Source organism: Nelumbo lutea, chromosome 1 (assembly GCF_056320005.1).
Source record: "Nelumbo lutea isolate HS-2025 chromosome 1, American lotus-T2T, whole genome shotgun sequence".
NCBI lineage: Eukaryota > Viridiplantae > Streptophyta > Magnoliopsida > Proteales > Nelumbonaceae > Nelumbo > Nelumbo lutea.
The window spans coordinates 174982862-174995651 of NC_142684.1; the positions used below are offsets into that span (position 1 = coordinate 174982862).

Genomic DNA, 12790 nt, shown 5'->3' on the forward strand with positions numbered 1-12790 from the left:
ATCGTCACTTGACGTTAATTCTAGGTTTGGTTCTATTGAAACTTTCCCTTTTGATTAAAAACCGTCTAACTTGGGTGGTTCAACCATTGATCCGTTCGACTCAATAACCAAGTTGCAGGTTGCACACTTAATTATGTGCTAAATTTTAGAAGCCTTAACTTTGCACTCCGATGTTCGATTAGGGTTATCTTTTTTTTTTTCTTTTTAATTTTGAGTAACTTTTCAAGATCTATATGGCCCAAGGACATTATGTGCCTTGCCTTGCTTTTTTTTTTTTGTGAAAAAAAAACCCTTTTTTGGCCCCAAAATGCAAATTTTAATATTTTTTAAAAATAATAAAAGTTAAAACGGATTTAAAAAACACAAATAAATGTAACATAATACCTATATTATATGTCATATATGTAAAATATAACTATGATATATGCAAAACATAATTATACTATTTATTGATAAAATATGTATTTTTACACACACACACACAAACAAACATAATATTGACGCATAGCGATTTGACTTGCTTGACCTTGATAGTCGAATTGGTGACCTGTGACCTGAAGGCAAAAGTGAGTTGGTCTCTAGGTCGGTTTTTAAAACATTGCTTATCATACTTATTATTGTTTAATATGTTGAATATATGATGTTAAAAATGTTCTATTTTTTAATTTCTATATTTTTTTGCATTTTATATATTTTTGAATTTTATTATTTAATTGTGGCAACATGGACTGACCCATTTTTCCCAAATGGTTTAAAATCTTACCACCACTTAGATGAAAACACTATTTTTTCCATATAGATTTTAAAAGTATAAGTTTTTATGTTATTGAATTTATTAATTTATTATGTATGTATTTATTTATAGAACTTAATGATGAGAAGAAACAAAAAAGTCTTAAATATATGATTTAAATAAGGTGCAAATTAATACCTTAAATTTTGGATTTAATGAGAGATAATTGAATGCACCGAATATCTTAAAATTAACTATTTTCAACTCATTTAATATCAATAATAATTACCCTATTTGCCCTTATTTTTTTTATCAATAAATTTAAATATAAAGGGGTAAATTTTTTCATCACAAAATTCCAAAAGTATTCTTGAGGCTATTCATATTTTTTAAAGTAGTATAGATATAGATTTTGATAAATAATCTTTATTGCTAATCCATGATTATGTCGATACATCTTTTGATAATGAAGGGATATCAGTTTACCTTTGGATCTATAGTCAAGGTTCCACCTAGGGGTAATCATTCGTGGCCCGACCCGACCCACAAATTTTTGAGCTAGGCTTGGGCCCAACACTTCAAGCCCAACCCACACACATACAACCCACACTTGAGTCAGTTCTAGTATGAGAATCATCTTCTTAAGCAAAGCCTTATATAGGTAAAGGCCTTATATTCATTCTCATTCTTAAGTAATGTGGGACTTGGAAAACACTCAATGAGAGCCTTTATTTTCATTTCAGTACTAATAATGGGAAAATCTATGATGCGGAAAAGATATGGTATGGGAAGAGTATTGACCAATCAAAACCCAGCCATGAATTTTAATAAATAACACCTGATTGACTACCATGTTTGTGATTCTAATTGACTAGTCAAAAAATTTTCAGATATCTTATCTTTTCCATATCATAGTCAAACCCATTTATTTAATATTGTTTCAAATCAGACATAGATAAAAAATGGGAATGAAGGCCTTGGTTTCATCTATAAAAGAATAGGTAAACCAAGTAAAGAATAACAATTAAAGGTGTCTCATGCCTTAATTTTTGTACCATAGGCCAAAAGCCTAGCCAAGCCCAATCTAACTTTGGCTTGTCCGGTATTTATTTATTTTCATGTATTAGCCATTTAAAATCAAATTTTTATCATTTGATGTCATGGGCCGAAGTTTATCATTGATACTAATCCCGGCCTGGCCTGGGTCCGGGTCGGTCCGGCCCATGAGCAGCCCTTTTTCCACCGTCACCATTTAATGGCTTTTTAGCCTAATAAGTAATAATAAATGTCCTAAAAAATACTTTTTAACGGATTGTAACGGTTGCACTTTCCCCATTTCACACGAAACGCTCTAATTGACTCAGGTGGCAGCTCTCAAGGATTTCGTAATCAAAATCAGTTATTTGTTGTTATCAGATGCTCTCTTATCCAATCACGATGCTTCATCACTTGAAACCGGAACCTTGAACCTGTGTCTCTTTCTTGTGAACTTACGAACACCTCGACAACCATCATTCTCTGCTCACGAGGCAAATCCTGTTCGAGTATTAAAGATGTCTCCATCAACGTGAACTATTGCTGACCGACCCTCTCAGTTAACCGTTCCAATTCTGCTACGCCTTTCCATCTTCTGCTTTTAATTTGTTCTGTTTGTTTGTTCAAGTTTGATCTCTTCATGAAAAATGTATAGGGTTTCAAGGGACTTGGTTCTGTTTTCTTTCTTTCTTCTGTTTGTTTATTCTAAACCTAAAACTGTTGATGGAAAATGCGATTTGATTTCAACCAAATCAATAAGGAATAAGGTAAGTCGAGATTTATATGGAATTGAAGTGGGTTTGAAGCTGTTGATGGTAGAAGGAGAAGAAGAAGCAGCAGTTCATGCGAAGGAAAAGCTTCATCAAGTTCACAGTATTATGCACAACTTTCTGGCATCCAAATACAGTGAAGCGGAAAGGAGGTTAGAGAATCTGATCCAGCACCTTTCATGGCAGCCTCCAACCAATCTCACCGGTTTTGTAAGTTCTTATTTGGCAAGATTTGTTGCTATAATATATATATTGGCCTCTGTTGAATTTCATTCTCTGTTTTGTAATAATTTTTGATGATATGTAGAATTACATACCAGAAGCAACGATAGACTTCTCCACACGAGCGCTTATCCAAGCAAAACGAGCTCAAAGCATGATTCATGAAATCAGTCCATGTAGATGGAATAATAATATTACAACTGGGTATCATGATGAACACGTCCACCCATCGTCATCATCATCATCATCGTCGCGTTCTTCCAAAGACGAAGAACCATCTTGTCTCGTTGATGGAACCAAATGCCAATACTCGTCTTGCGCACAAGGCAAGAAACTCCCACGCTGTGCGATCGGCTTCGCCGGGAGAGTGACGGGTGGTGCAAAGGGAACATACTACATGGTGAATCGCTCAGACGACGACCCAAAATATCCAGCCCCTGGTACTCTTCGTTTCGGTGTGAATTTGGCTGGGAGAAGTAAAGGTGGAGCTTGGATCACTTTCAAAGAGAGTATGGTGATCAAGCTTAAAGACAAGCTATGGGTACATTCAAATACAACGATTGATGGAAGAGGCGTAAAAGTAACCATCACGGCCAAAGTTCTTGCTCTAAAAAAGGTGCAGAACGTGATCCTGCATAACTTTGAGGTTGTATCAACCGGTTATAGCGATACCATCCATGTGTTTGATGGAAGCCGCCTTGTGTGGCTTGACCATTTAACCTGCAGAGATGCATCGTTGGGATTGATCACGGTGCTTCAAGGATCGACCGACGTGACCATCTCCAATTGCTATCTCTCGAATCCTGACTACAATACGTTGTTGGGGGCATCCGACCAAGATACAATTGATCAGATACTTAGAGTTACAGTGTACAGGAATTGGTTCGATTCATCCACACAAAGAATGCCGCATTGCAGGTACAACCTCTTCTTCCTAATTGTCTGATTATTGCTTTGGTTAAAATGCTGCTGCAATTGCTTCTGCCTAGCTAGCTAGCTTACAGTCCTGGCTTGATTACAATTACATTCTGTGGGTTTAGGTGGGGTTTTTGCCACGTGGCAAACAATTACTATAGAGATTGGTATTACTACGCGATAGGTGGGAGGGTGCACGCAAAGGTGCTTTCAGAACGAAATGTGTTTGAGCCAGGGAGAAGGAAGGAGGTGACGCCATGGCACACCGAGTTGTCCGACATTACTCCCACAATAGAGTCCTTCAAAGACCTTTTGCTCAAGGGAGCTACGTTTCATCAGTTCTTGGTGTTTGGCACGTTGAGTAATCCTCGGGATGAATTCCCCTCGTACAAGCTTCCGGTTCGGCAGACGAACTTGTTGATGAACCTAGTGATCAACTGTTCCGGGTTGCTCTTTGGATCTAAGCTAAACAATTGCTTGGCCACTCCATGAAGATAAAGATAATAGTGTGGTTTTAATTTCATGTCCATTTGTTGTAATTATTTTTTGATAGAAGTAGATAAATAATTAATTGGTAGAAAGCAGTCAATCACAAATGATAGATGATTGCTAATTTCTGATTTTAAGCACAAATTTTGACCAGTTGGGTTGTATATCTAGGTTTAGGGTCTAGCTAGCTAATAAATGATTATTCCCATTTCCCAGCGACGCAAATGAAGCACTGTAACTTTCTCCAATTTTATCTTAAACCCAATTCATACTGATTCCTGCTTCCTTTTAAAAAAAAAAAAAAAAAAAAAATTCTTTTGGTGAACTCTGTTTTTCGTTTTTTTTGTTGAACTAAGTTATTATTGTTACTGATGTTAAATTTATTCTGGTATTGATGTGGTGTGCTCGCATTTCTTCTAGGAAAACAAGCAAATTACCATAAATTTCGCATTTCTTCTTCCCTTGTTGAGCACAGCTTGATGTGAGATGATGATAGGCTTGCTTTCACTGTTTCACAGGCATCTAGATTCTATTTAAATCCAGAACCCAGCGCTAGAGTTCCAAGTTCCAAGTTCCAACTGTCTACCTTGTGGATCGGGGCGTGGTTTCTGATTAAACATTTGTAACCGTCTGTTTGGACCTTTGAGGCTGATCCAAAGCTGGGTCAAAGTCAAAATCGGATTTCTTTACCACTATTCCTACCCGCACTCTACCCGCTTTAAATTGCAGCGATTGCAGTGTATTGTGCGTAGGGCGCAGGTAGTGAAAGTGAATAATAGAAAATCTGGATTCGGTTAAGGCGCAAGTAGACTTGGCAATTGGGTTGGGTGGGTCGGGTTCGTTTGGGTCAAGACAGTTCGGATTGATTTTGGGTCGGGTTGAATTTTGGGTTGGGTTATCAAATGTTAGACCCTAATCTTAAATTTTCAGGTTAGGGTTGTCTGATGGGTCAATTTGGGTCATCCCAAAAAATAACTGAAATTAAAAAAAAAATAAAGAAAAACTACATGAAAAATGCCAAAAAATAATGAATTAATCTTAAAATTCTAAATATAAAATAAAAAAACTTGAACATTTAACAATTTAAAGAGTAAAGACTAAATAGAAAAAAATTAAAGAGTGTAAACTTCTAACAATGCATAAATAGTCCCAATTAGACTTGACAATCGGGTTAGCAGGTTGACCCATGACCCAACCCAACCCAACCTAATTTTTTCCCGGTCGGGTCATTCTTACATTCAGGTAGCTAAGTATGAGACCCTAACCCTGTTGTTTCGGATTGGGTTGTGTCGGATTCACGGGTTGGGTCGACTTTTTGCCAGGTCTAGCTACAAGGTTTAGAAAAAGGACTTCGGATCTCTTGCTCATGTCTACCAACAACACACTACCCCCGTGAATTGGGAACATCTCCCCTGCATAATACTATTTAGGAGGATAAAATGTTCATGTGTGGTTGTGATGCTATGTGGGTAGACGTGGGCAAAGTTTGTGTGGATAGGAGATCTAGACTCAAGAAAAAGAAAATCCAAAGGATAGCGGGATATCAAGGTTCATAGTATTGGAAACGTAAGTGTATCGGAAAGGCAAATTTAAAAGACGTATTGGAATACAGTTTGGATATGCATGTGTATCAAAAAAAAACCAAGGCTTGGTTTGGAAGGAGTACAAATACAAATATGTACAGTGCAAATACATACAAAATATAAGGTTTTGCACTCTACAAATTTGCATTTGTACTCCTTCCAAACTGAGCCTAAAATACATATATATACGCTTTGAAACACTATAAATACTTCCATGCATTGGCACAACTTCTATGTGAAAATATAATTAATAATTATTTATTATTTATTTCAAAAATTAAAAAATAATTATTATATAATATATTCAAAAAATAGTTATTAAAGAAGAAATTTCAATTTCTTTGTGGATATGATAGACCATCCATAGAATTATAATATATTCAATCATTGTGACCAAATGGTAAAATATAATTAATTAATTAATTAATTTTTAATCTAAAAATATAAAAAAAAATATTAAAGAAACAATTTCAATTGGTCTGTGGGTATAATAAATCATCCATAGAATTATAGTATATTCAATTGTTGTAATCAAATGATAAAATACAATTAATTATTATTTACTTTTTAATTCTAAAAATATAAAAAATAAAAAATATTAAAGAAAGAAACTTTAATTGATTTATGGATATGATAGATAAATTCATAGATCTAAAACATATTTGGTCTTTATAGGCAGAGAAAAATTACATTTTCAAATTTTTGTTAATTTATATTTTTCCCAAATATCTTCAGGAAATTTCCATAAATCTACTGATAACTCAAAAAAAAAAGTGATTTTGAATGTAAAAAAAGTAGATCAACATAAATTTAAATATTCAATAAAGAAATCATAAGATATTATAAAAAATTGAAAAAAATTACCTATTTTTGCCTTTTTTTTTTCAAAATTTGAAAAATCTTAAAAGAAAGGTTAACGATTCACACTTGTTTCTTGCAAACTTTTACAAATCTAGCACCCTAGGAATGAAGTTTGGAGTTTTAAAGTCATTTGGGGGGGGGGGGGGGGTTGAAAAAAAGGCTTATTTCGGGGAAAAGAAGTTTGTTTTCTCCTTTCATTTTTTTTAAGTTTGTGGTCGTATCTTTTTCGTTGATATGCCCCTGATACGGGTCCGATACGCATGAAAAAAGATGAAACATCCAATTTTCATACCTATCACGTATCTGTTTTTCAAAGATACGATACAATATGGCGATATCAAAATTTTAAACCTTGTGGGATATACGATTGGAAATGGATCTGATTGAATCGGATATAGGTAAACCCAAATTTGATTTGCTTATATTTGAGTCAAAATGAAATCTTATCCATGCCTCCATGGGATTTATATCGGATTACAATCAAATTTGGATTATAATTTGATATCATTAGTGAATTGTATAAATAAATTAAACTAAAAATGAACCTATGACAGATTAGTAAAGACAAAAAATTTAAATCATCTTGAGTAATAGATCAAAAGTAAATTTCAAATATATATATATATATATATATATGAGTATTATATTTAAATTAAATCAAATTGGATTTTGTAGTGGAGAGATCATATTTGATGAAACTATAACGAATCAAATTATTCGGATCAGCCTTGATAGGATCAAATTCAAATTTGGACAATTGGGTAACATTTGCAGACTAGGGGGATTATGTTATTATGAGTTGACACGAGCAACAGAGTGCACAATAGCTAACTGTACATTGAACAAGGAACAGGGAAATCTAAGTTGAGGATTAGCCTAGCCTAAGATGATGCAACACACAGTGATACATACACACCAATACATCCATCCTTACAAAATACATATATTTTCGCATACATGACTCATCAGTCTTCCCCCATCTACTCTGCCAATCCTCAACCAATATCCCATCAACTCTCACTAGGTATTTACATGGCAACCACTACACAACGCTTTTCCACCGACAATCCCCAGACTGATTGGGTTTAAAAAAGGTCAGGCCTTTCTACTTGATGGCTGTAAGGACTGCTGAACTTTCTACCTGCAACATTATATCCAAGAATTCATCAAATTACATTATATGGGCCGGTGGTCTATCATCATCAAATGATCAATAAGGTTGATGAACAGTGAATTAAGTAAAATCATGGTTCCCTTGTTTGAGGGGTGAGTAGTTTAAATTAAAAGGATCATGTTTAATTAATTTGTATACCATGAATTTTGCACCCCAAATCTCTTCGTCGGCAGCGGGAACGGCGGTGATCTTGTGCTTAGGGTTCTCGAAGCTTTTGATCTCTCCAACAGCAGTAGAAAAGAAGCATCCTGCAATATATAAAGGAATCATGCATCAAGGCCAACATCGATCGCCATCGTCGATTAAAAAAGAGAAACCAGAAGCTAGCTAAGCACTGAATCAACTGAAAATAAGAAGAGATGATTAATTAATTAACCTTGAGGGAAAGATGCGAGAGACTTGCCACAGGCGCCTTTGAGTAGATCGGCATCATCAGCAAAGGCAACGTACCCATCTGCTGTGATCCCCCAGTAGAGAGGAACCTTGCCGAATTGGTCCTGTCACATACAACCCCACACCATGCATCCCAAAATTAATTAATAAATGTTAGTCAAAAAAGAAATTAAGAAATGAAGCAGCGAACGTCCACTTCATGATATATATTTGTTAATTTGGTGTGTGGTTGCTGGTAGCAAATGCAATAGTAGGGAGGCCTCAGGCAACTCTCGGCCTCAGAAGAGAAGAGAAGAGAAGAGACTTACTGAAGCGACGAATAAGGTGGAGGTAGACTTGTCAAAGAGGACAAACGCAAAATTCCCACAGAGGTGTCCCACCACATGGCTTGGAGGGTATGGGGCTCGATCACGTAGAGCCTTGTAAGCCTCGATCACCAGAACCACCTCATTTGCGGATTTGGCAAGGCCATACTGTTGCCTCAAGCTTCCCAGATTATCCAGCATCCCCTCAAACAAGCAGAATATCTCCTCCTTCGCAGCAAATGATCTGTGTTCACTCCAACACGTACAACAAATTAATTATTAGCTAAATAATATATTGAATTCATTTATTCAGGCCTAGCTAGCTAGCTAATTAGGCCTTACTTGGACCAAAAGATAGAAGCCCATCGATGTGCTGGACCTGGAAGGGGCTTAATTAATTGCTTAATCCTCTAAAAATCTATAATCTAGTCAAACGCCCTGCATGGCCCAGGCTTATCCTGCTTGGACTCATCTGGAAAATTATCCGGACAATACAGGGGTGAGGGAGGGGTGGACCTGACTCAGGACCTGTCCATTGTCCAACCCACACGTTTCTCCCAAATGACAATGCATTCATGGCTCAGAATCTTCTTTAATTTAAACGAGATCGAGCCGCTTATTGTTTTGTCAATGGCAACCATAGCATAGATCGGCATCGCTCAGGACAGGGCCTGAGTCGATCATGTGAAACTTGGAAATTCTAACTAATGACATCTCTACCGTCATTTAGATTGTTTCTCAGCTTCCCGATTCCTGAATAATAGGAAAAGCTTTCAACTATTACCAACCGATGAGTTCAGTTACTTTACCCAGTCCAAACCAAGGGGCCAAACTATATATTAACCCTTTTCGGTTTATATGTGAGGAGGACAAGTTCTGGGGATGATGATGATGATGATGAATTTTCACCTTCCCCAGCTGTAGAGCCTCTGCTACACCCGTTTTCGCTACCTAGAAGACCTCTTTTTTCTCAAACATCAACCCGATTCACCGATCTAAACCATCTGATTTGCAGGATTTACCCAGTTACCACTTGATCAGACGGCTAAGATCATCCGATCGTGATTATTTTTACTTTTGGAATAGTGATCATCTCCGAGTGAAAATATATATTGCAGTTTCTCCATGTTCTTATCCCTGGCTATACTTTAGATTCCACTACGAGACCTCATCAGAAACAGTTAGCTGACAAGTGACAACCTAACTCACACAGACACACAAGATGGTAGCTAGAATGCTGGATGCCGGCGGCAAATGATACCGGAGGGAGGGGCGTTAAGTCAAGACTTAAGAGGGCTTGGCTAGTTTGTTTAGACTTTTTACCTGGGCTGTAACGCCGACTCGTTGTGGTGTGTGTAAGCCAAGTGAACATGGTCCCCGACCTGTATGGACACAGCGGAGGGGTTATTCTCGAGGAACCGATTCACCAAGGCCGTCGACGTTATCTTCGGCGATGGCGTCCGGCAGCCGGCTGCCACCAGCTCATCCGGAGGCGTTACGATAGCGCTGCTGAAGATACCCAACATACTTTCTCTCTCTCTCTCTCTTTCCGCTAGAAAATAGAAATTGTAAAGGAGACCTCTCAAACATGGGAGAGGAGTGGAAGATGGAGGCTTGCATTTATAGCAAAGTAGCCTAGCCGGGGTATTATCGGCAATCCATGAAACTGAAAGGATAAATCGGACAAAATACGAGGACATGTGGACCCACTGGCACTGGCAGGCGATAGTTCTCGAGACCGGATCTGCTCCATACACCCGGCGCCTCACACGCACATCTTATACATTGAGAACCTCTCCCGTATTTATTTATCATTATTCATATGAGATGTTTCCGTGGATATACATGTGAGGCGCCCATTTGTGAGAAGCAGATCCCGTCACATAGTTCTCTTGTATAAAAAACCACACCTTTGAAGTTTGAGTTATGAAGTATGATATAACCCACACAGTCCGAATTCCGGAACCAGGCTCCGATTACGAAGTTACCGTGGCCTGGCCTTTTTGTGGAGAGGGGATCTGCTCCTCACAAATGGGCGCCCCATAGGAACATCGGAGCCATGCCCTCCGTTAGATTTAACGAACGACAATTTTATCTGGTAATTGAAATCAAGGCACACCGCAGACGTGCGTGTCATACACATCCCGAGCTCTAACTCCAATTAATCCAATGAATGAACGGTAAAATTACGGGGTGGGAGCTGAAAGGCTTGTAAAACCGTCAGATTCAAAGGTGATTACTGATTACATTCACGTAAAAGGTCGTAGACTCTACTAGACTGTATTGTGCTTTTTATTTTTGTGTGTAATATAAAGTCAATGGCAAGGTTTCAAAAATCAAAGCGGTAAAGGAATGTCCACTGTTTTTCAGTTCAACAGTTCAATTGTGCAGGTCAAACGATTTGACCTGTGACATCATAAATAAAATAAAAATAAAAAATATCATAAAAATTAAATAAATATAAGAAAAAAAATTGCAGAAAAAACATCATATGGAAAATAAAAAATATATAAATATAAAAATTAAAATGCAGTAAATACAAAAAAATACAAAAAAAATGTAAATGAACTTGATACCATCTCTGCATGGAAATGAGCCTCCAGACTAAAAAAGGATCAGTATCTGAATTGGTGTTAGTCATACCGTTAAATGAATCAACAATTTGGCTATACCCAATTCCTAGCTTGCATTGCAAAGTGTAAATTTGAAATTACAAATTGGCTTTACCCAATTTCCCGAAGATATCTTATCTATTTAACCCCTTATCCCGAAGAAATGAAATGTCCAACCAAAATGAAAATTATTCACGAATTTCATTCTTTTGATATTCTTTACTAATAAAAAAATATTGGGTATATGTATACTTTCATTGTTGCCGTTAATGGTGGTGCCACAGTCACAGAGAGGAGAATAAAACCATCGGTGAATGTTTGGTCGCGGGTGATTAAAACCACAGGTGCAACTAAGACTCGCCAATACAGGAGAAAAAAATTCCAAAAACTAAGAAAGGAAGCACCCTTGTAAGTCGTTGTTGCAAAACTGCCAATCATCGTAGGTTGCTTTAGGTTGTCGTAGGCCTTCGGATGTCATCGGAGGTCAGAGGTACATGGGCTCAACGGTTCGATGACTTAAATAAAAAATAAAGAATGAGAGAGAATAGTAGGTTGTCATTGAAAAACTGTCGATTGTTGGTCGCCATGGGTCATCTTGTTGTAAGTTGTCGGAGGTCAAAGTAAGTGAAATGAGAGAAACAGAAAAAGAAAGAAGGAAAATGGTATTGTACCCTAGCCACAATTCAATTTGGGATTTGGGGCTAAAAGGGAAATTGTTATTATTTTTTAAAATTTAAATTATAGAAAAAATAAAACATAACCCATGAACCACTACCCGAATCAAATGATTTAACTGTTCGACCACTTGGGTCAATGGTTCTTTGACTTTCAATGCTTCTTTTTCAAAGTTAACGATCCAGAACAAAGTCGAACCTAAAGACCTGATTGATTCTCGGGTTGAATGGCCCGACCAGACGGTCCAATCCGATTTTCAAAACCTTGGTCCATGGCAATATTGCATTTTGGTTTGAAATTTAGTAAAAAAAAAAAGAGGCCCATAATTTTAAAATATAAAAACATTTTTTTCCAACTTTTTTTTTTCATTATTAAGGATGGTGATACACACAACCGCAGATATCCATCACAGGCACAGCAAATCCAGAAGCTCCTGTGTGGGATCTGGCTTATTATGTTTTTCTTTTTTGGGTAATCCCATCTCCTTTATCTCACTCGCATCCCATGAGGATATCGGTCGGTGTCGGCCCTCCACCTTTATTTTTTCCTCTTTACCTAATTATCTTTTGGTAATGGCGCCTCTATACTCTTTCTCAGTGCTGAAAATGAAAAGCACACATTCCTAAGTTCAGGTTTCAGCCACTCCCAAGTCCTAACTTTGTTGAAGTTGGTAATTAGGTCTTAATTACAATATTCCACATGCATGGAGTGGTCGGATCCGGATCCCAATCGGACTCTGAAACGTACTGTCCACCCCTCAACAACCCTTTTACATGCTAGCACCATCTCTCCTCAATTCTGATTCTGGGGCTATTTATATATATATATATATATATATATATTGTTAATTAAGACTGTGTTTGGTTGCATTAGTGCAAATTTTTATTTGTATAAGTATAAATGTATAGAAATGCAAATGTAAAATATATAATGTAAATTCTTGTTAAATTTTACTTTTTTTTTGGTTTATGTTTTAATTTATTTTATTTATATTATAAAAAAAATAAAATAAATTAAAATTTG

The 12790-nt window shown here is 36.7% G+C and overlaps 2 protein-coding genes across 2 annotated transcripts; one reads left to right on the top strand and one right to left on the bottom strand.

Annotated features, from left to right (window-relative positions):
- The first annotated feature begins 2306 nt into the window (after positions 1-2306).
- On the top strand, positions 2307-4439 carry LOC148879342 (pectate lyase 1-like). The gene is made up of 3 exons (XM_088966171.1): positions 2307-2748; positions 2846-3678; positions 3801-4439. The coding sequence occupies exons 1-3, from the start codon at positions 2416-2418 to the stop codon at positions 4165-4167; spliced, it is 1533 nt and encodes a 510-aa protein (XP_088822297.1). The 5' UTR covers positions 2307-2415; the 3' UTR covers positions 4168-4439.
- Positions 4440-7375: 2936 nt separating this feature from the next.
- Positions 7376-10257, bottom strand: AILP1 (aluminum induced protein with YGL and LRDR motifs). Its single transcript, XM_088960861.1, has 5 exons — positions 9804-10257; positions 8484-8724; positions 8159-8279; positions 7921-8030; positions 7376-7749 (listed from the first exon to the last, which is right to left on the bottom strand). The coding sequence occupies exons 1-5, from the start codon at positions 10178-10180 to the stop codon at positions 7714-7716; spliced, it is 885 nt and encodes a 294-aa protein (XP_088816987.1). The 5' UTR covers positions 10181-10257; the 3' UTR covers positions 7376-7713.
- Between the last annotated feature and the right edge of the window lie 2533 nt (positions 10258-12790).